We start from the raw sequence: 21,667 nt of genomic DNA, 5'->3' as shown, positions 1-21,667 counted from the left end.
ACACAAACACATCCAACGTGGATCTTCTAATACACTACAAACCTACAGCTACCTTTCCTGGTCAAGAGGCAGCAAACATTTGTACACTGCACAGCTCCCCTGCACACTTGCAGTCTGTGAGAGCCAAGAAGAAAATTTGCTGGAAGTTGTTCTGCAGCCCTTAGAAGAACAATAAACAATGGTTATTCACCACAAAGTACAGGAGAAACTCACCTTCTCTTCAGTGCTCTCAAAGGACAAGCCAGCAATGACTGATCTTAATGTAGGGAAAACCCCACAATCTAAGAACCTTCATCACTGAAATTCTCAAAAGGCAGGCTGAAATCCCTAAGGATAAGCACTTTCTGGTGTAACTCCACAAAAAGGAAAAAAAAAAAAGGCCCACGCAATTCCCTAGATATGCATAATTAAGAATACATCATTGCCCTTTTCTAACAGAGTGCTTCCCCAAGGAAACTCAAATGTTCTCTGAGAGAGGAGAGCCCTGGCCTAGTCCAATGGCTGGGTAAGCACCAATCCTGCAGGATTCTGCACATCCCTCCAGTTCTCCTATACATACATTATGACCAGCCTCAACTTAAATTCCTGGCTTTCTCACCCCTTCCCACACATCCCATACAGTAAACACTGTCCCTTCAACCTCACCTCCCAAGCTAAGCATTACCTACAACTTTTTTATATGCACGCAGCTCTGTAACCTCTTCCAAGGTAAAAAACGTTCACAATTCCGCTTAAACCAGAAAGAAATAACCTTTCCACAGCAGGAACCTTCAGGGAAAGCTTAGCTTCCTTCTGCACAGGTACACCTTGAGAGAAGACCTGTTATTCTCTTTGTCTTTTCCAGCAAAGGAACGCACTGTTCACAGCGCACATCCCGACCTGCACCTTTCCGAGGTGCCTTTTCGAGCACAGCCAAACATCCCCCGCCGTGGCCAACTCAATGACGGCGTCCCACCCGGAGCATCAACATCCACCTGGACACACCGCCACCCTTCCACCCTTCCCCTCCTCCCCTGCCAGGGCGGGGAGGCCTCGTCCCATCGAGGCTGGGCTCCCCTTCCCCAGCACAGCGCGTCCTCACAGCGTTATCCCCGCTCCGGGCGCGCCGGGAGCCGCCCTTGCTCCACATTTACAGCCTAAAAATCCACTTGCGCTGCCTCCCGCCCCCTCCCCTGGCCTACCCAGCCGTGCTCCCCGCTCCGTGAGGGCCACGGGACCCTGCCCGGCCGATCGCGCCCAGGCCGCCGCCCTCGCCCCGCGGCCGGCGCGGCTGCCAGGCGAGCCCGGGGCTGCGCAGGCCGCGCCGCCGCCCCCGCCGTACCTTCGGTCTGGGCGCTGGGGCCCGGCTGGGCCATGGCTCGGCGGGCGGCACCGCCGCGGCCTCCTCCGGGCGGGGACCGCTACGCCACGGGCACGGAGACGGGAGCGGCCGGGCCGGGCCGCCGCCTCCTCCGCCTCATCCTGACAGCGGCCGGCGGCGGCGGGAGGGGAGGACGGCAGGAGGAGGAGAAGCGGCAGGAGGAGGAGCCCCGCGCAGGCGCCCACGGGGAGACACGGGACCGGCTGCGGCCGCCGAGCGGGGAGGGACCGGGAGCGGGGATTGGAACTGGGCATGAGACTGGGAACGGAGAGCAGTACTGGGAACGGAGACAGGGACTGGGGTAGAGAGCAGGAACCGGAACCAGGGCCAGGGACTGGGATGAAGACCGGGAACCAGAGGCAGGGCACAGGAAGAAGGAACAGGCACCAGAATGGGGAACAGGGGCCAAATACCGGGGTACAGGGACAGAGACAGATACTGGGGACCGGGGACAAGAGCTCGGAACAGGGACTGGTGACGCGGTGAGGGAGGTGATGGCTTCTCCCGGGTCCCTGCCCGGCCTGGCCCCTCAGCCCCGGGCAAGGGAGAAATCGCAGGGCCTACAGCCCGGAGGCATAACTAATGTTTATTACTGAGGAAACAACACTAACAAATTCTGCCCTTTAATCACAGAATCGCTGAGGTTGGAAAAGACCTCCGAGGTCATGGAGTCCAACCTGAGACCGATCCCCACCTTGTCACCCCAGCCATGGCACTGAGTGCCACATCGCTGAGGTGATGACGCACCCTGAAGGGGATGGAAGCACCCAAGATTCATAAATCCCCGTGGCCAAATGACCCTCAAAAGTCATTATTTGTCTGCCAACAATCAGGAAGTTTTATTAATAAATTACACACTTGGCATGGGAATCAGTGTATTAGTCCCTGGCCTATTTTTAGTTGTCACACTTGTTGTCACACCAATAATGACCTGGCTGGGCAGTGGAAGGAGCCTGTCCTGCCAAGAGGTTCCTTCCCCAGCCCGCACAGTTGGGCTGTGCTGATGGAGGTTTAGTCCTTTGGGTTTTAGTCCTTCCACCCAACTGGGAGAACATGTCTGAACTCCAGGTTGTAGCAATAAAATAGATCTATGTCATTTGAGCACATGTAAAAGCACAGAAGGCAGAGTTGGAGTAGAAATTACAACACCAGTTCCTTTCAAGGGCAGGGTCTGTTACAACTCACTTTTCTTATGGCTTGCATACCCTAAAATGAGTCACTTTTAAGCTGAATCTCACTTATTGCCACTGTCTTTGAAAATTATTCCATTTTGCCCTTTTTGATCAGTTGAAGTAAATTTTCTCAGTCTTTGCTATTGTGTAAAGCAGGCTTAAACAAAAGACTTAACTTTTTGGTATTCCCACATTGAGACATCCAGGGCTTTCTTCATGGAAATGTGGAGAACCCAGAAGTGTCATCTGCTCACAGAATTGCTGACTTAGTGGCAGGTGATCAAAGGAAGAAATATCTATCACTTGAGGTACATTTACAAATGTCTTAGCTCCTTCTTAGGCTTTTTTATAAGTAGCTGGATGTTACAAGTATTCAGTGCATGAACCTCCCTGGAAATCTAATCCTGAGTGTAGGAACTGAGCTCTTGAAACTCCACCCTGGTGTGTGTTCATATGGGTACCTCAGAGCACCCACGTTAGCAGCTAATTTAATCTTGTTCATGTTGAGGCAAAACTCTGACACATTCTGGTCAGTCAAGGATCAAACTCAGTGCAGCACCACTCCTGCTGCAAAAAACAAGTCAGATAATAACAAGCTGGATATCTGCTGTACCTACAAGTGCTTATTAAGGGATGAACATAATTTTACTTTCATCACTTCCATAGACTGGATGACAGGATATTGACTATTGGAACTGCAACATTTCCAAGTCTCTATCTGAACTCCTGAGCTTACACTCTGAATGGGTTTTATATGTAGTTTGAAAAATATAAGAACTCTCAAGGGGTTTGTACTTTTATTTTCCTTTCTTGTTCTTCAATTTAGAGCTATACTAGCTTTATAGGTGTGGTTCTTACTTAATCTTACCTTTCTGGACAGTAATTGGACTTGACAGAGGTGAAGGTTTATGTAGTATCTAATAGAATGTCTTCTAACCTGAAACAATTGAGTAACTTCCTCTGTGCCTCCCAAAATGTCCCATTTAATTCTACTCACTTGTAGTTCTTACAGCCTTGATCTCAAAGGATTTCCCAGCATGTCTCAGCTAAGTCTTAAAAGAACTAAAGGAGGTTTAGCAGCAGTTTTCAGTCAGAGGAAAAGGTCTTGCAGCAGAGAACCAGCAGAGACCAGAAGTCCTGAATTGCAGTCCTGGTGGTGTGAATGTTAGACAAGTGCAGTGTTAAGGAGTCAGTGACGCAGATGAGCAGAGACTATTTCTGGAATAAGCTCCTCCAGAAATAATGCTCCTAAAATCCCATAATTTTTTATCAAATTTATTTGGCCTAAAAGCCTAACATGGACATTTTCAGCATCAGCACCACATGCAGCAGACACATGTGAATTGGAGGTGCATCTTCCTGGAGAGTGTGTGCTGTGTCAGTACAGGTGGAGTAGCTGTCACCTTGCACTCTGCCTGAAATGTAATCCTGCAGGCTCATTGAAAAAAATGAGTTTGCAGGTTTTGTTTGAGCAGTAACATCCAGGGGCAAGCAGTGAATGTGAACACACAGTGGCTGCTGGAGACCAGGAAGAAACTGAGGGGGGCTGAGGTTGTTTGGTTGCAAAGAGAGCAGTGAAGTAATTCACATAACATATCTAACATAACATATCAGGAGAAAAGACGTATTTTCATTTTCCTTGAGGAAAATAAAACAAAGAAGTGGAGAACAAGCTTATTAACTCTGTTTTCCTAATAGGTCTTATGGTTAATTGACTTCTGTGCTTATGGGTACTCAAATTCCAAATGTAACTTTCCCTGCTTATTTTTTTGATCATGGAGAAAGATTTTACTCTTTCTGTGTCTTTGCCTTTATTTTTTGTTCCTTTACTTGGGGCACTTTAACCTCAACTGAGGCATCTATTTTCACAAGGCTTTGAAGAATGTAATTATCGCTGTCCTTATCTGTGACACTAGTCCCAGATCCTGAGGCTGGTTGAGTTACCCTAGCTGTGTCCCAGCTCCATGTCAGGACAAGACCCAGTTACATACATTGTACTTGTACAAAGTGCACGGCTTTGGGGGAGTCCCTGCAACTCCAGCAAATCCCTCATTGTGGATGGTTAAAGGGGCAGGGCTGTGATCACACTGGGGAAGAGTATGATCCCAAAAGCTTTGTAAGTCACAGGAAGTTTGGCTAATAAATACAGAGATAATTCCTTTTGTTTTGAGTGATACAAGATACTATTGTTTCATACAACAGCTAAGCCAATTCTGCAAGACCCAGAGTCTTTAAAAAGATAAACTGAATTTCTGGACTTGCAAGGCCAAGTCTGCATCTGGTGTGAATCCAGTGGAAACAGGCTGGTGTGTGGGAAGCTGGCCTGTAGCACAGAATCAGAATGGAGATCCAAAAGGCCCTCTGGAGTGCTGCTCCCCGTGTCTGCTGCTTTACTGGCCACAAAGAAGCTGGATTCCATTGTGCCCTGTGTGGTGGGGGTTTGCAGTGAATCACAGGTCCTGCTCCCAGAGTAGTTAATCTCCTAAACCACCCTCTGCTTGATTCAATTAATCCAAGAAAGCTCAGTAACGAGGTGGATTTGGGAAGTGGCTTTGTGTGTTGTTAAGGCTAACCTCCAGTGCACCCACAGGGGATGGGAATTGCAGAACTGGGGGCCTCTGCCTCAGCAAGAAGGAGATTTCATCTCCCCCACCTACTCTACTTGGAGGAGTTACATGTGGAGAGTTGGGTAACAGTCTCCAGGCCAAACCATGCAATGACATCACCTTGGGAGGAATGCAACAAGAATGTTTCAGGTGATATGAGTAAACATGTTACCAGAAAAAAAACTGTGTTTTAAATTCCAGGTGAAGATCAGGAAGCAGAAGTCACACACATCTTTAGGGAGAGACTCAGTGATACAGGACAGTGAGCCTTGGCTTCATTCCAAAGGCAAGTAACAGCCTTGTTCTGCTTACAAAAAAGAGGAAAACCAGAATTTATAGCTTGCACTTTATATATTTCTAGGTTCACCAGATTTTGTCTACTGTTTTTCTCACTTTTTTTAATTGTTTAAAATAAAATGTGCAGTTTCCTGATTTTTAAATGTTTATTTTCCTTCTGTTGAGATTGATGGGTCATCAGCATTAAGTATTGGTTCTGCAGCTAGGAGTGCTTCTGGGCTTTGGTCCTTTCTTTTTAAAGTAAAGCTTTTGCAGAAAACTTACATTCATCTAAGTATTACCATAAAGAGGCTGGTTAAAAATCCCAAATCAGTCATGCTCTTTGCTTCAAAAGTTCTTCTGGAATGCAAGGAATTTAGTCTGGAACAATTACATTATTTGCAATAGTAACTTCTTAGCGAACCCTGGAATAGTTTATGTGGTTAAAAACCTTTTCAAGAGCAATTGAAAAATTATGTTATCCCATCTATTGTTTAAAGGATTCCATGTGGTGCTGTTCTTTGAATATATGGGAAGAAAATGGAGCCAAAAATGAAAATTTGGCAGGCAAAAAATCCAAGTGCTTGCATTGGCTCTAAATCCAGATATTTACACGTTAATGATCTCATTTGAAAGATGTCTATATTAAGATCTGAAAGCTCTTGGTGTTCCCAAGGGACAAGCTCATTGAATGTTGTGATATACCATGAAACTAAACAATTTTTCTTACTGCAAAATAACCAAGAAATCAGAAATTCAGTCTGTGTGAGTAACAAAGAGCATATTATGAACACAGTCTTTTGGGTAACCTTGCTCAGCAGTACACCAGAATTGCCATTGCAGGGAGGCACAACTCTGCTTTGTGCTTACACTCTCTTTCCTGGGAAGATCTAAAAATATGCCATACCCCATCCAGACTCACTAAAGCTGCATGACAAAGTTACCTGCACACACTGCAACTACTGCAATACCAGCATCTCTACTTGAATCTCTGCTGAAGGCAGGCTTGGACAAAGGCTCCCTCCTGGCAGCTCTGTTATTGCAGCAGGATGGCACAAGAGAGGAGAGAGGCACCAGCAAGACCCATTAATTTTTTTTTTTGTTAAAGTTAGGATTAAATGTGTGAGATGGTATTTTTGTTTGGATTTAGATGTTTATTAGTTTTTATTTATAATATAGTTTTATAAACTGTAAGTTTCATAGTATTTTATTTTAATAAACTAAAAATGGATCCTTATTTCTTTTTTTACAAAGTTTTCAAGGATAAATTGTTTCATTAAGAAGTGATATTTAAATTATTTTTATTTCTTGCTTAATAACTAATTACCTGTGGTTTGTAATGTGGACTTTTAAATCTAATTATATAATACTATTTAAACTTATGAAGAAGAAGGTGAAGAAGAAGGACTTCTGTTTTGAAATATCTATCTTGTTTTATATATTACTACATTTTAAAATCTTAAACTTTAAGTTTCCTGCTGTGTGATATTACACACTTCCATCCAAACTACACACCTATAATCCCAGTTCTATCATTCAGTTTCCATGGCCTCAGGTCAAAATGCAGTGTTCTCTTGGGATCAATGCCTGTCAGCACAGAAAGTCTCAAATTCTCAGTAACCAGGGTTCCAACAAGTCACCACACATTTCTCAGACCTTATTGAGCAAACCCAATGTAGTCCTGCACGTGGGGACAGCAAGGGGACCCCAGAGAGAACTCTTGTTTTTCACTCTGTGCATGAGATTACACTTTCCTCTTAAAAACCCAGAATAACAATAGGGTTTCTGCTTCTTGAGGCTGTTTTACACCCAAGTATTGCCTGTAGTGGCAGTTCTCTAAGCAGCAGCCCGTGTGAGCAGTAGCATCTCCTGCACTCAACTTCTGAATCTTGAGGCAGCCGGTTCATTAACCTCGATGGGGTGAGCCATGGCAGAGCTGCAGCACTGGGCCATTTATCCTGTTTTCTTCCTCTGAGGCACAAGCAGCTCAGTTATCCCATAAATTCTAATGGTTTGCAATGCCCACTTGCCAAGAGAAGGAGGGAGTGTTGCAAGTACTGTAAAATTCATTGTCCCGTGTGTGTCGTATTAAATGGTGTAGCCAAAAGATTTCCATGTTAAGGCTTCAACAGCAATGCTCAGTTTGGAGTGTTTTATTCATCCAAGTGCTGTTAACCCTCAGTTTGTCCCTTTCAGAACTGTCTTTGGAGATATTTAGAAGGAGGATGGCCAAGAAGACTGAGCAGTGTTTGTGTGAAGAGTGGACTGGGCAGATGAAGAGTTGCCACAGGCTTTCAGGGGATCACCAAATCTGTGCCAGTCCTTCAGAGAAATGAGCCCACCCTCTGAAATGCTTAATCCAGGTAGGATTGTTGGAAAGTGTAGTTCAAGGCCTTCCTCCAGGTGAGATTCTTCAATGATTCCTGAGCCTTTTCTGGAGCTGTATAGCCAGTGGTGGTCCAATCCAAATACTTATCAATACAGGTTTAAATCCCACATCTTAGGTCAGTGGGTACATCCAGCTGGTTCAGATGTTTCTCATCAATGCCACCCCATCCTTATGAGTCCTTTTATTCCCTTTTCCCCTGTTTTCTCCTAAATGCTACAGCGATCTCTCTACTTGCTTCTTTATTTTGCTAGAGTGCCTTTTCCAGACCTATGTTCCTTAGATGTAGACACACAAAATATTTTGTACTTCTATGGCACCTTCTGTTGAAGAAAGAGCCTTTTAGAAGAGCTGGAAGAGAAGGAATTATCACCAATAAACAAGGCTGAGCAACTTCAAAGAGACAGCCTGATTTGCCTGGGGATGCACAAAAATCAGCAAAAGAAAGGAAAAAAAACCTGAACATTTATCTCCTGTCTCCCTTTAGCTTTTTTTTTCTATAAAGTATATTTCCTTTGCTTATTCATAACACCTTTAAGAATACCAAAAATCTTCTGACCTTCCTATGAAAAATAACTGAAGACAAACATCTGGTGTAAAATCAATATTTCTTAGTAGGCAAAAAGATCAAACAAACTCATTTTCTGTAGAATCTGTCTGATTCTCTCCAAAAGGTTTGCTGCTGAGATAGCTTCCCTGCCTCACACAGGCAGCCTTAAGAAGCTCCTTTCTCCTCTGGGACCACAGGAGGTTTCACATTATGTTGTTAACCTCCCTCAGATCATCCCCTCCATGCACAATCCCAGTCACATTTACATGCAGACATAATGTCACTCAGCCCACTTGATGCCACTTACATCTCCTTGTTGCTATGGGGAATACTGATAAGGAAACCAATTAGCAAATAAAATATTTGAGGCCCAATGTGAAAGCCACTGCTCGGTGGATTTGTGTGTGTTAAGCAGTGACATTTCATTTGGCATTTGTCCTTACCTAGCAGAGCTTCTTCCACTGCATTCTATGTAGTCAAAACATGCTCTTCTTGGGATTTAGAGGCTTAGACGTGCAACTGTATGTGACCCCGGGGAATTTTTACAGCTCTCAGGAGAAGTGGGAGCTTGGAAAGCGCGTTTGCAGCATGGAAGTGCCAAGAGCACCATCCAGTGCTTGAGCTGAGTAAACACACAAGAACTCGGTGGTGCTGGGACAGAGGCAGCTCTGCACATCCCATGGTCCAGCTGCACCTGCTGGGATGCACCAGGAGTTCATGGAAAGAGACCACAGTTAGAAAAGGGACTTATAGGGGAAGGCTGGCAGGGCTGTCAGCCTCTCAGAAGGGCAGGAGACAACCGAGAAGGTCACATCTTTTAGAGAAGAGCTGTATTCTGAGTTGGAGTTACTGACTGAGGGAGCAAGAGATACAAGGAAGGAGGAAGTGGAGGTGGCAATAGATGGGGCCAGTTAAGAAAAGTAGGTGAATTAAATCCATGATGGAGAGGAGAGAGAACTGGGCCAGATACTTATTCTGTTATTCTTCCTCTTTGCAGAGCTGAAACAGCAGAAAGAGACTAGGAGGGTGCACTGGCAGCTGAGAAAATAAAGGAGAAGTGACCTCAGCTGCCACTGCACAGTCTCAACAGCCTGGTACTGTTTGACAAATGTAGGTAGTCCTGGATTTCAAGAATGAAAATAATTTGGAGAAAGTTTTGCACAGATGTGTGCACTAAGTAGTAATTTTTACTACATGTGGCTACAGGCTGTTAGTGGGCTAGAGAGAAGGAACTAATAGGAGAACAAAGAGTCCATGGGGCTAAAAATGGGCACAGACAAAAAATAATGTTATCTATAAAGAAGTGATACCCAAATAGAGGTCCAAAAGAAAAGGATGCAACTTTTCTGTGGACTAAGAGCTATGCAATAATCTGTGGAAACTCTAAGTAAGCAAGGAAATATTAATTTGGTATATTATGAACCAGATATTTATTAATTAGAGATGAAGAGTGCTCCAGTTTAGCACAATATTTGTGGTAACATATTACTAATATACCCTCCCCAAAACAAGACTTTGGGCATAATTTGGAAATGCTGCAATCCAAGACAGCTCCTCTGCTGTGTTCAGTGTTCCCAGGAACAGCTTAGCATATGTTTGCTCTTACTCTTTTTATATTGAACTTGCAAAGAGCAAAGAGAGCAAAACTCACTTCTTTGCTTAATATTAAGCAGTGTTTTGTTTGTGCCCTGTGGCAGAAGTGCCCAGATGGAGTGGGCTGGATACTGAAAACACAAGAAGCATTTAATGTTCTGTGGAGGTCTGTTAAAGTAGTCTGAATAGAACATCTGGTATCAAATATTTGAATAAATCAGTTTCTGTAAGTATTTGGACCTGCTCTGGGTCTGTGCTTTGTTCCAGCTTTGCATTCCCTCTCTTCCTTCCTTGTTGCTAGAGCCAATAGATGATGGTTTATTGCCTGGTGCAACCCATTAAAGTGCCTTTGTTGGGCCTTGGCAATTAGCTGAGCAGAAAGAGTATAAAAATCACTTTGACATCTGTGGGGTTGAAATGGCAACACCGACTTAAGATCTCCCTGAAAGGTTTTTTATCTGTCCACAAGGTGATGGAGAAAGAAGAAAGAGAGGTTATCCAGAGGTTTTGGGAAGAGATTGTCTGATGTGTCTGCAGAGTGAGACCCTGTTTGAGAGCTTTGGTCTGTGTAAAATGTGCCTGCCCACCACAGAGCCCTCGTGGGGATTTATCCATGCAACACCTGCCTGCCAGGGAAGGTGAGTGCTACCCCACAGCTCAGCACTTCCAAATGCCACTGCCAGCCCAGCCTTATGTGCAAGGAAAACTCCTGCAGAGCTGAGGAATGTGAGAACAGGAGCTGTGGTGTGTCATAGGACGGATGCCACTCGACAGATGGAGGTGCCCATATTGCTGCCACACAACATTCCACAGGCCTGGTCTTCCCAAAATCATCCCACTGCTGGGCACAGCGAGGAGGGGCAGGCTCTCACATCCCAGCTGTGACTGCAGAGGTGAGTCACAGGCTGGTGCATATGAACCACCCAATTTAGAAGTGTTTGAGATTAATACTTTCACTTTAGGAAATGTTTCAGCCAAGGAAGGCTGAGTACACAGAGCTACTGTTACCCTGGCTGAGACTTTGGACATTTGGCTTCACTCCTGGACAGATTTTCCTATGAGTGGTGTTTTCCCCTGTAAATTTTACCAAATTCACCTGCTTAGAGGCTCTGACTCCTGGATCTATGACCAAAGCTATGAAAGAGCACCAAATGGGAATTCCTAAATTGCACAATTGAGAGTATGTAAGGCAACTGTTTCATGTATAGTAACCAAGAAAAATGTCTCACAATGTAACATTCTCTGCTACTAAGAAAATAAGGTACTTTGAGTTACATTCCTTTAAGATGTCTTGCTATGTTTAAAGGGCTGGATTTTTTCTCTTTTGTCTTGTTTTCAGGCTTGATACATCAAGAAAACTTCAGAGGAGTTATTATTGCCTCACACCAATGTAAGGCGAAAGAGAAGCAAGTAATTCATGTTTAATGTTGTTTTGTGCCAGATGTTTTGCTGGTAGAAATCCATAGCTCCACAGGCATCAATTTCTTCAGGATCTGGAATGTTTGACACAATTTTTTTTTCTCCTTTCTGGATGGTCTGTAAAGGAAGCTGCTTGGTTTTGCAATGTTGAATATTCACGCTGAGAAGTTATAAGCAAAAACAAAATAATGAGAGACAGGGTCTCTAATAAGCTTCCTGTCACATGAGGCTGTGGTTCTGGTGCAGCAGATGTGGTTGCTGACTTGTTTCCAAAATGTTTGTTGAGTGGTGATTAGATTCTGTCATAGTGATGTTATATCTCTGTGATCTCATTCAATACAAGTAGTTCTGCAAACAGTGAAATATTTTTTTCCTATGGATTTATATCTTGGATTGTGTTTAGGCATGGATTCTCTGATGTGTAATGGGAATTTAATTCATTTTAGCCTATTTCTTCAATGAGAAATGAATAATCTGTCTTGACTTGGCTGTCAGTTTTCACAGACTTGCAGAAATTAAATATCTTAAGTTCTAAAAATCTGAGTGGGAATTATGAACCAGTTCCAACACTGTTTGGGGCCAATTCATATAAACAAACATAAACATGAGTCTCATTTTCTTACAAAAGCAAAAGATAAGAATAATCTTTTTTTACTTTGTATTTCCACATTACCTGCTTGATTATCTGCTGGTTTATTTGTGATCAACCATAGAAGATATGCTTTATTTGTAAAGCTGTATGAAATATGGGACTTTTTTCCACATTGAATGCATATTAACTCATCATTAATTTATGCTTGTTACAGGCCACACAAGAGGTCACATTCTCTTTTTATTGTCCTTGCTGGAGCATGGGAAAGAAGTGACATGCATTTCAACTTACATGTTTGCACAGACAAGTGCAGAGAAAACTAATTCTAAAGGAAAAATTATCTATTCTATCACCAGTTCTGGTGAAGGAAATGTAGAATTAAAATTATCTTTTGGATTGCTGAGTCCAGTCTTCTGCTCCTGTAGTGAGCCAAGTTTCCAATCTTTTTCATAAACAGCTTGGTGCTATTCAAAAATATGCTCTTTCCTCCTTGTTGTCTCTCCTATTCTCCCAGTTTCCCACTTTATTTGGTGTTTGTTCCAGAATTTCCTTCTTTTGATGGGAAAAAAACATTTTAATTTCCATTGTCAGTTTAGATATGTTTCTCTTGTTCTGTGAAATTCCTAAAAAATTAATTACTGCAGGTAGCCATGTCTGTATAGGGAATAAGGGAGGAAAACCCTTAGAAGAGGATAGAAAATCTTCACTTGGGTAAATTCTTAAGTCTGTTGGAAACTAGGCTTTAACAGCACTTAGCATAAAGTGTTTGTGTATCTGATACTACCAGGTTTTCTGGGACTGGCAAATGAATTATTTAATAATGGAAACTGCATGTGCATGTGTTTGGCTTCTGTAGTTTCACATGATAGAAACTGTAAGAGTGTCTGCAGGGATCACAACTGCACAACCTTGTATCTTACACCCTTTGTCTTAACAGGGCTCAGAAATTCCCATTTAGCTGGGTAAAAGAGAGAGAACAGAGTGGCAAGTCTCAGCTTTTATTGCTAATGCTTTAATGTAAAATAACATTTATGGTCTGTAGATTTGGTTCTGTGTAGGTCTGTGTGACTTAAAATTTATTACACCACTTCATATTTGTGCATCTCTCTCCAGTTCCTGGATATCAAAATATTAAAGGTCCAAAAGGTTACCATTATGTTAATAGATCCAGATATACCCAGTATTTAACTTCCCTGTGCAAAGGAACTGCATCAAGGACTGGCTTGTCCTGTTAGCATGTGACAGTGTCAGCCCCGTGTGCTGCTGCAAAGCTTCATGGAGCCTTAGAGAATAAAACAGAAAAAAGCCAAGTGTACGCTCAATGGAAAACAGATGGAGTTTTCATTAGATATTACTTTTAATGATCTGCTTTAAAAGTAAAGATACACCATTCTGAGCAGAAGGGCCTCATAATAGCTGTGTTTGAGTCCCAGGCTCATTAACTTAGCTACAGATAAGCAAGACTGCAAGATCTTTGTATCATTAGAGGTTCCAGTCAAGCTTGCCTACCATTATTAGAATTCCAAACACAGCAGAACTATTTTGGAGCCTTAACAATAATTTATCCTGAAGATGTATCTTTATTTAATGATTCAGAGTTGTTATTATGGGCCTGGCAGTCAGTTGCTCAGTTTCTGGAGTATTACCATTTAACCTAGGTCAGGATAAAAATCCTGGAATATTCATTGCAGGGCAGAGCTGAGGGTCTGTTCTTTACAGTCCACTTGGGTGTGACTGTCCCAAATGGTGCCACTGGCTGTGAGAGGTGACCTCAGCAGTCTACAAAACCTGAAGATCCCTCCTAAAAAGAGGGACCCTGCAAGCTGTGCCTGTGGGTACTAAATCAACTTTTGACATGTAAAGAACAATGCAATCCCAGGGTTTTAGGAGTAGATGCTTGCTGCCAAACCACAAGAAATGCTTTTGTCTGGAACTCATGGAGCAGTAACATAGCAGTGGAGGGTGTACCCTTGTCTGTTATTCCCTCTGAGCAATTTCTCAGAGACTTGTTACCAGGATTCAGATAGATTTCATGGAACTAGGAGAGAAATAGGCTTTAATTTCCTTACAAAAGGAGGGAGAGACAATAGAACTCAGCAGAACATGGCATTTTTTTGTTTCTGTCTGACAGTTATGCAAGCAAAACCCAGTGCCCATCTTCAGGCAGTACTTTCTAAAGTGAGACTCATGTGAGAAAATTTGTGTTATCTTTCTTCTGGTATGAGTTGATAAAACTGCTTCATTTCCTCTGCATGTGAGTACAACCTATGTCTTCAGCTGATCTCCAGCTGGGGAGCACAAATCAGAATCCAAGTTCCTCAAAGTTCAAGGAAGTTTGGAGATGATGTTCTGGTTCACTGCTGCCTCTGCAGAAAAATACCTGCATGAATAATAAAAAAACCCCAGCCTCTTGTTTTCATAAGAGGCGGACTAGAAGGATCAAGTCCAGTGACAATCTATCACAAACTGCTAATTAAATACTGTTATGGAACCAGGTTTTTCCCACTCTGTTAGAAACCTTCTTTAACTTCCAGACTAGAGTTATTGGTTGGCTAGTTTGTTCATATTTAGTATTGTGCCAAAGCTGTCTTTTAGTTTAGATTTTTACACACAATGCGTTAGATTTCCTCTGTTTATAGTTAGGTTTGTGTACCTTAGTTACAATGGTCCAACCCTTTTTCAACAACATTTCTGCTCTTCTGATTGCTCCTGCTACCTTATGTCCAAGTAATTGCAGTGAATTTCTTCCGTTGTGATTTATTTGCAGACATCAAGGATATCCCCTTGCTATGTTGCTAGAGTGAAAAAACAACACTTCTTATACAATGGTTTCTTTCCTCTTTAGCCATTCAGTGGCCTTTTCCTGATTCAGTGTATTTGGCCATTTTGAGTGGCCAAATCAGAACAAGCCAGTTCCATCATAGTGGTGATTCCAGCACGAGGTGAGAGGTTCCTACTGTAGTTTGTGAAGAATTTTCACAGGATAAATTCTCAGCAAATTCTAAGCAGGTTCCTTTCCAAGGTGTCTAGTTATGCAAAGCTCACTCGCCAAACTTGTCCTAAGTAAATAATCTGTATGCATCAATGCAAAAATGCACACCTGAAGTGACAAAAGGCTTGCTTTGTACAGGGGAGTTAACCCCTGCACTGCTCGGGGAGCAGCACATGGTACTCCTGGGTGCCCTGGTGTCTGTGTGCACACACAGCACTGACTGAAGCTGGGGGAATTACTGCTGCAGTGTTTCCAGAGTCTTGCGGAAGGCAACTTCTCAACAAGGTACATTGGTATTTGGCAGATCTTTGCTGCATCAAGTATTCCACCAGTAGATAATTCTGGAGAAATGATTAAGAGGAAATGCAAGTGACCTCCATAGCAAGGTACTCCTGTTGAGAAGTTGAGTTGTTTAAGATGTGTTTTTTAGAGGTCCTGGATACCTTCTAGAAGTTGTTTCTTAAAGCATCTGCATGTCAGCACCCTAGATATTTTAAACTGAGCATGCAAAACCCCAGCATGGATGGGCACTCTTCAATGAGGAGGCCTACATGACTCCCTTTAGTTACTTGGCAGCACAATAATAGAAATAGGAACGTGGGATTTCTTATGTCTATTGTGTCCATTAGAACAATACTGCTGAGAGCAACTGAGACCAAAGGCCTGGCCTTCAAAATATATGACTTGAAAAGAAAGCTGCATTTTTTTTTGTAAGGTCCAAATGTATTTCATTCAGCTGTGCTGCTACTCTCAAAGTTTAGTTGTAAACAAGTCACACATCTGGATAGCACTGCCTGTAACTGTCTTCATCCTCACCAGGAGTTACTGGCTTCACAATGTTCTGTGTGTGTAGAAAACAGCTTGTAAGAGGTAACCTGAGCAAACTCTTACAACTAAAGAGCTTAAGTACCTTCAATGACCTGCCTGCAAAGTAGCCACAGTCTTTAACTTTATGGGTATAACCCTAAAGTCTTGAAATCCTGCATTTTAGCCCTGCAGAGCTCCTCTGATTCTGACTGGTCCCTATCAAATTTCCATGCTGACTCTTTGTCCAGACAGATCAGCTGTCCAGAGCAATGGTGTCCTAACTGCTTTTGTGGGAGGTGAGTAGAACTCACATACAGCTATAAAGGGTTTTGTAGCTATACAGCAATAAAACTTTGAAAACCATTTCTGTACATCATAAACAAAATTAAGTAAGCTGTCAGAATTATCATTACTCAGTGCCAAAATAATGTTGCACCTGAATAACTTCTGTTGAAGTGACAGGTTGTTTTCTCACTGCATGGTTGGCATATCCTGGAAACTTTGGATTCTGCACTCTAGAGACTAAATTTATTTGGATTAATTAATATTTAAAATGTTCTATGCTCCTGATTCCAGCCTCAGCTCCCAAAACCATGACAGAAAAACAACTGGAAAATATACCCACTGAATTCCAGTATGGACAGGGATCCACAGAAAGGGATAGGGAACTTGGAGACTCCCAATTTGTGCACAGCTGATACAAGGCCAGGGTTTGGAGTTCTTGGCTGCTGACAGGATGAGAAGGGGACATGACCTGTTCACTCTAAGAGACTGAGGACATGTGGAGAAGGCTGCATTTTGGAGGAATTGAGACTTCACTGGTTGTCTGCCTTTCTCTTGGAACAGCCATTCCAAAAAGTCTTTACAAACTTCCCAGCATGGTGGTGAGGTCCTCAGCATGGAAGAATAAAATCAGAGTGCTCTTGCTGCAAAGCTGCTGTTCTCCTCTGCTCCTAGACTGTCCCTACTCCCAAGCACACAACTTGCCTGCTGATTTGTGGCTGATTGCCACATGCTCCCAGTTTCCTTTACACTTGCCTGGCATTTCCTTGGCCTTCCAAGCAGAAATAGGACAGAGCACAGAAGAGCCCCTCATAAACCACCTGGCTTGAGGCACGGAGACACAGCTGTCCCCACAGTCTGAGTACCACCAGGATGTGGCACCTCCTGGGGCTCTGCAGGCTCTGAGAGCCCAGAAAGGCAGAGGCAGAGACCCACGGGTGTTCCTTGGCATTCCCTCACCTCTCTCCTAGCTGGCCTTTGTAAATCATTAATGAAAGATACTTCTGAATAAACACTTTCTCTGTTATCTTCTCCAGTACTAAGGATTAATTTTGCATGAGTCTATGCCTTTACTGCTCTTCAGCAGTGACAGAACTTCATTTCTGGGCCAGATTTTATGAATGATGTTCCATATTTATTATGTATTATGACCTTTTTGGATGATACAAAGTTGAGTCTAGACATCTGTCTTTGGTTCTAACACTTTTTCTTCTCTGATGAACAGTGTGTTGCAGTCTATAGATACCTGTAATTTACAACTTCTTTTGAGTTTAAGATCATGATTGACATTTTATATAAAGCAAGGTGGTGAACAGGAGTTCATTGACTTTTCAACCCTGGAATCACCCAAACAGTTTTACATTCCAAGTAAAATATCTGGTAGGTTTCACACCAGTCATTTACCAGTGAATATCACAATGTTGCTGTTGGAAAAAAACCTGAATTTATTAAGGCAGTATATTTTAAAAATTGGCTCCAGCACCACACAGCTGGAAACAAGGAAAAAGTAATCTAAGGCAGCATGTAAAAAACTGTTCTCTAGTTAGACTGTGTATTTTTAATAACTGCTTCCAACAGACCACCCTATGACACTGATTGCAAGCACAGAAAGCCTGATTGTTCAAAAGCCACCTAAATAAGACAGATGTTGAAATGCCAACCTCCCACTATCCACCTCCAACCTATTCTTTTCATCTTTTTTGGCTTATTTCACTTGTTTATTTCCTGGTGTCCTTTCTCTCACTGGTGTTTTCCTTCAGTACCACCCTCTTTGCCTCCAGAACCAACTGTAGCTTTTAGCTTTAATGGCAGAACAAGAACTGTTCAGAGATCTTTTAATCTTTCACCTCACATGTCCCTTGCACAAGGACAGGCTACTCACTGCTCAGAGAAGAACTATGAAAATAGGAAAAATACTAGATTAATTAAGCTTGATCACCAAAAAACCCAAGAATCTCTTACTCCTGTTGTCTTGCACTAAAATACAAGAAGTGCTTCCTGGTTTATAACATACTTTCTCTAAAGGATGTTTACTGTAAGACAGTGTCAATGTGGTGTCATTCCTTTGGCCACTTGGGTCCCAGTTTTTGAAAATGTCTCTTGTTGTAGGCTGAAATGTATTACAACTTTATCACTATTTTCCTTACTAAAAATGAAACAAGTTGATAAGAGTTTCACAAACCCATAATTAACTTCCCCTTTGAGAACAAAGAGGATGCATTTTTAAAATGTTTTTATTGCTTAGTAATTCACGATACAAAAAAATGTCTTCTGCAGCAAAACACACAAAGAGGAATGAGTGCAAACCAAACAAATCAGAAAGTAAATTATCTATGAAACCACTTATTTCAATGCAACAGGGAACAGTAAAGTTTTGAAACAGCTTTTTCCTCCTCTGGAGAATTCAGAACTTATTGGAGCTCCTGACCTAAGTCAGAATATTGCATTAAACCAAGATTTCAATTCCTTCCTCCCAGAGAGACCTAAACATTGTCCTCACAACATGTTCATTTTGTTGGAATAGAAGAAAAATTTAAGTCTTGAGAAAGACTGCAACCTGCTCTGTCCTGCCAAGGCAATGGCTGTGCCATGTGCTCTCCTCAAGGGAAAGACAAGGACAGCTTGGAACATAAAAAATCCACATGGTGGATTCTACACCATGACTTCTCAGATCTCTATTCCAATCAGTTTGTACTGACTTCCAAAGACAAGCCTTCACCAGCTAACATGAGCACTTTGCCCACATGCTCCAGCAGAACTCCAGTGTCTTATGTTCTGTCAGGCTTTCTTCTCCCAGCAGCCCTGCACAGAGGAATTCTCAAGACATGGCCCATACCTTTGTATTTTGAGCCACACTCACATAGTAACACCTTCCTGTGCCTCTGATGCCAAGGTGCAGCTACAAAGTTACACAAATTCCTGGATGTGCAGCCATCTCCTTGACACCACAGTTCACTTGATGTCACTCCTTGTTCACAGGCTGAAGTCTTTGTAGCCTGGCAAATTCTCCTTGGGAGGGTCTGTTCACAGGATAGTATAGCTTACAAAGGGAAAATTGTATTTTTTCTTCCTTGTTCAGTATCTTCTTTAATATTATGAGATAATTGACATTTCTTCCCTCTCTCTGCTCTCATTTATTATGGTGATAATGCTTTTGAAGTACTTGATAAATTCCATCCGAACATCTTCAGGATCTTCCTCTAAGTTGGAATGGATCAACTTTAGCTTGTTCAGTGGATAAGCTTTGAAAATAAATAACAATAATTAGGTATATCCCTCTTATAAAAGAAATAGTCACAATCATGAGACAACTCAGCTGGAATTCAGTAACACAATATTTGACAACCCAGATAACACAGAGCAGGGCCAGGAGAAATGCAGCAGAGTTTGTCAGTGTTGCAAACAAATACAGCTTTTTGCCAGATTAAATTCACAATCAAATTAACTTCAAAGTTTATTATTATTATTGAAGCATAAAGTCTGGTTTTGGTCTCACATTCAGTTAAGAATTAAACTGAGCACTGAACTGCAATTTTATTATTGAAGTGATGTGATACTCTTAGGTTACTTCAAAATTATGGAATGATATTGTTGTATTAAATATATATTAATATATTAATGTCTATAACATATATGTGCTTGTTTAAACACTGGAACAGGTTGCCCAGAAGGGAGTGTGTGTTTTTACAATAGCCACAAATAATTTTGCAGTATCTAAGGTACCTATTGCTAATTTTAAGATGCAGCTCATTAGCCTTTTATTTCAAAGAGCTCCTGTTCCTTGGGCTGGCAAAATACAGACTTAAATGCCCTCAAAAGTGTCTGTTACCAAAAAAAAATCCAATGTAAGAACCAAACTATGGCTCATGAGGAATATAGCAAGAGTTCTGATTTCTGGCTCAGCTGCATACACACTTGAAGAAGCCACTGAAACCTTCCCCTTCCCCTTCCCCTTCCCCTTCCCCTTCCCCTTCCCCTTCCCCTTCCCCTTCCCCTTCCCCTTCCCTTCCCAACAGGAATATTGCTCACCTTTGAAATCTATTATTTCTGTTTTTGCCAAGCACTTTAGTGTTCTTTAATCAACAGATTTAGATGAAAAATGCAAGCCACGAGGTATTAACAATTTTAAAGACACAAAGATCAATCAAAAACTGAACTACAAATGGAGTTTTCCATCTCCTTACCCAAGGACAGGTTTTCTGTGTCCCCTGCACTGCCAGGCTTGTGATGTGCCACCAGGAGACACTGACTGTCAAGCAGAGGCTGCTGCTGCACGAAGCACGAGTACCACATCTCAATTTCTTTCAGGTGGCTGGGCAGCTCAGGGTTGAAGATTATTATTACACCATGAGAGTCCTTCATCAGGGCTGGCCAGCATGTTTCAAACCTTGAAAAACACAGAAAATTGAAAGACTGACAGCTGTAGAGAAGAAACATGCACTCAAATTTACTCATGTTTTTTCCCCTTCTCAAGAACATATTAAGTGCCTTTTTAACATCAGTAACCTTGCAAGTTATATATCATACTCCAAGTATTTTGACTTATCTATTATGATAGTTGATCCCATGATTTTCTGATTTGATGACAATGTAGAATTTGGTAAAATGCTCATATAAACTTAATTAAGCATTGCTCTAAGAATGGAACATTCTCAATTCCATCTTTTAGAAATTAAGGCCTCAATCATATGCATACATTGTTTGAAGTCCACTCCCATAATTTAATGGAGATGAAGGCAATTACAGAGTGGGCGTCTGCCTCCTGTATCTGTAACCTCCTTCCAGGAGTTGTGTACTTTACTGTTTGAGTCAGTCCTTATCCAAAACAGAGTTCAGCTGTGATCATGGCAAGGAGTACCTAGTGTTGGATGCTTTACAGCAGAAACTATAAGAATATATTGGGGTGAAGAGTCAGGAATACTCCTCATATCAAACAGATCATTGGATTGTGCCTTGAGTATCTTGTAAACAGAACTATCAGGAGTTCCGTAACCTGGAGAAAGCAACAACGCTGGCTTACTTCTGATCACCACTGCAGTCCCAGAGCTCGAATCGACACGCAGCTCCCTTGTTGTTCCCGCTGAGGTTTGGCTTCTCATACTCCAGGATCCTGCGGGGATGATGGATGCGCTGGGATGCGATGGCACCCACCGCACAGCGCGGGGCTCTCGGGGCTCTCGCTCACCTCACCCCCTGCGTGGGGCTGTAGCTGCAGATCCCCTCCGTGCTCTCGGACACGAAGTTTGCCAGCACAGACTTCCCAGACTGCCACAGCGCGGGGGTGAAAGACAGGACACGCGCAGGAATTTAATGTGCCAAAGCCACAACGTCGGTGCGCACCAAGCCCCCCGCGCCATCCTTCCCGCTCAGCCCCGGTGCGTGCAGGCCTGGTCCCGCTTCCTCCTTCCCTCCCTCCCTCCCTCCCTCCACCGCAGTGGCCCCGCGGGGCTCGGCGGTGCCGTTCGGGCGCTGCCGGGACTCCCGGCCCGCGCTCACCTCCCGGGGCCCCACCAGCAGCACCTTGGCCCTCAGCATGGCGGGCGGCACGGCGCCGCCCCGCGGCCGCTGCCCGGCAACGCGCCGAGCGCCGGGAGCGCGCGCCCATTGGCTGTGCCGCCGTCACGTGACGCCC

At 43.0% G+C, this 21,667-nt stretch overlaps 2 protein-coding genes and 1 long non-coding RNA gene across 13 annotated transcripts in view; 1 reads left to right on the top strand and 2 right to left on the bottom strand.

The window, feature by feature from the left end:
- The window catches only part of RABEP1 (rabaptin, RAB GTPase binding effector protein 1), a 47,113-nt gene extending 45,618 nt beyond the window's left edge, over positions 1-1,495 (bottom strand). The window contains exon 1 of the mRNA XM_064394478.1: positions 1,322-1,495. Within this exon, the coding sequence (XP_064250548.1) occupies positions 1,322-1,355 (34 nt within the window). The 5' untranslated portion in view covers positions 1,356-1,495. The remainder of the gene's footprint in view (positions 1-1,321) is intronic.
- LOC135283561 (uncharacterized) lies at positions 711-19,151 on the top strand. Of its 10 annotated transcripts, XR_010349283.1 has the most exons (7): positions 711-800; positions 5,340-5,424; positions 7,611-9,460; positions 10,413-10,581; positions 10,699-14,896; positions 15,938-16,049; positions 16,330-19,151. It is a non-coding gene; the product is annotated as an uncharacterized LOC135283561 (long non-coding RNA). The 10 variants fall into 10 exon arrangements; XR_010349281.1 differs by having other exon boundaries at positions 7,611-7,777; positions 9,348-9,460; positions 10,699-19,151; XR_010349278.1 differs by having other exon boundaries at positions 7,611-7,777; positions 8,055-9,460; positions 10,699-19,151.
- IFT22 (intraflagellar transport 22) lies at positions 18,252-21,612 on the bottom strand. 2 transcript variants are annotated; one of them, XM_064394486.1, is made up of 5 exons: positions 21,532-21,612; positions 21,221-21,300; positions 21,056-21,145; positions 20,220-20,422; positions 18,252-19,277 (listed from the first exon to the last, which is right to left on the bottom strand). In XM_064394486.1, exons 1-5 carry the CDS (start codon positions 21,568-21,570, stop codon positions 19,129-19,131), a joined length of 561 nt encoding a protein of 186 aa, XP_064250556.1. In that variant the 5' UTR covers positions 21,571-21,612; the 3' UTR covers positions 18,252-19,128. The 2 variants fall into 2 exon arrangements, with proteins under 2 accessions (XP_064250556.1, XP_064250557.1); XM_064394487.1 differs by having other exon boundaries at positions 21,556-21,599.
- Positions 21,613-21,667: the final 55 nt, after the last annotated feature.

Source organism: Passer domesticus, chromosome 19 (genome assembly GCF_036417665.1).
Source record: "Passer domesticus isolate bPasDom1 chromosome 19, bPasDom1.hap1, whole genome shotgun sequence".
Classification (NCBI taxonomy): domain Eukaryota; kingdom Metazoa; phylum Chordata; class Aves; order Passeriformes; family Passeridae; genus Passer; species Passer domesticus.
This window is presented reverse-complemented; position numbering and strand designations above follow the sequence as displayed.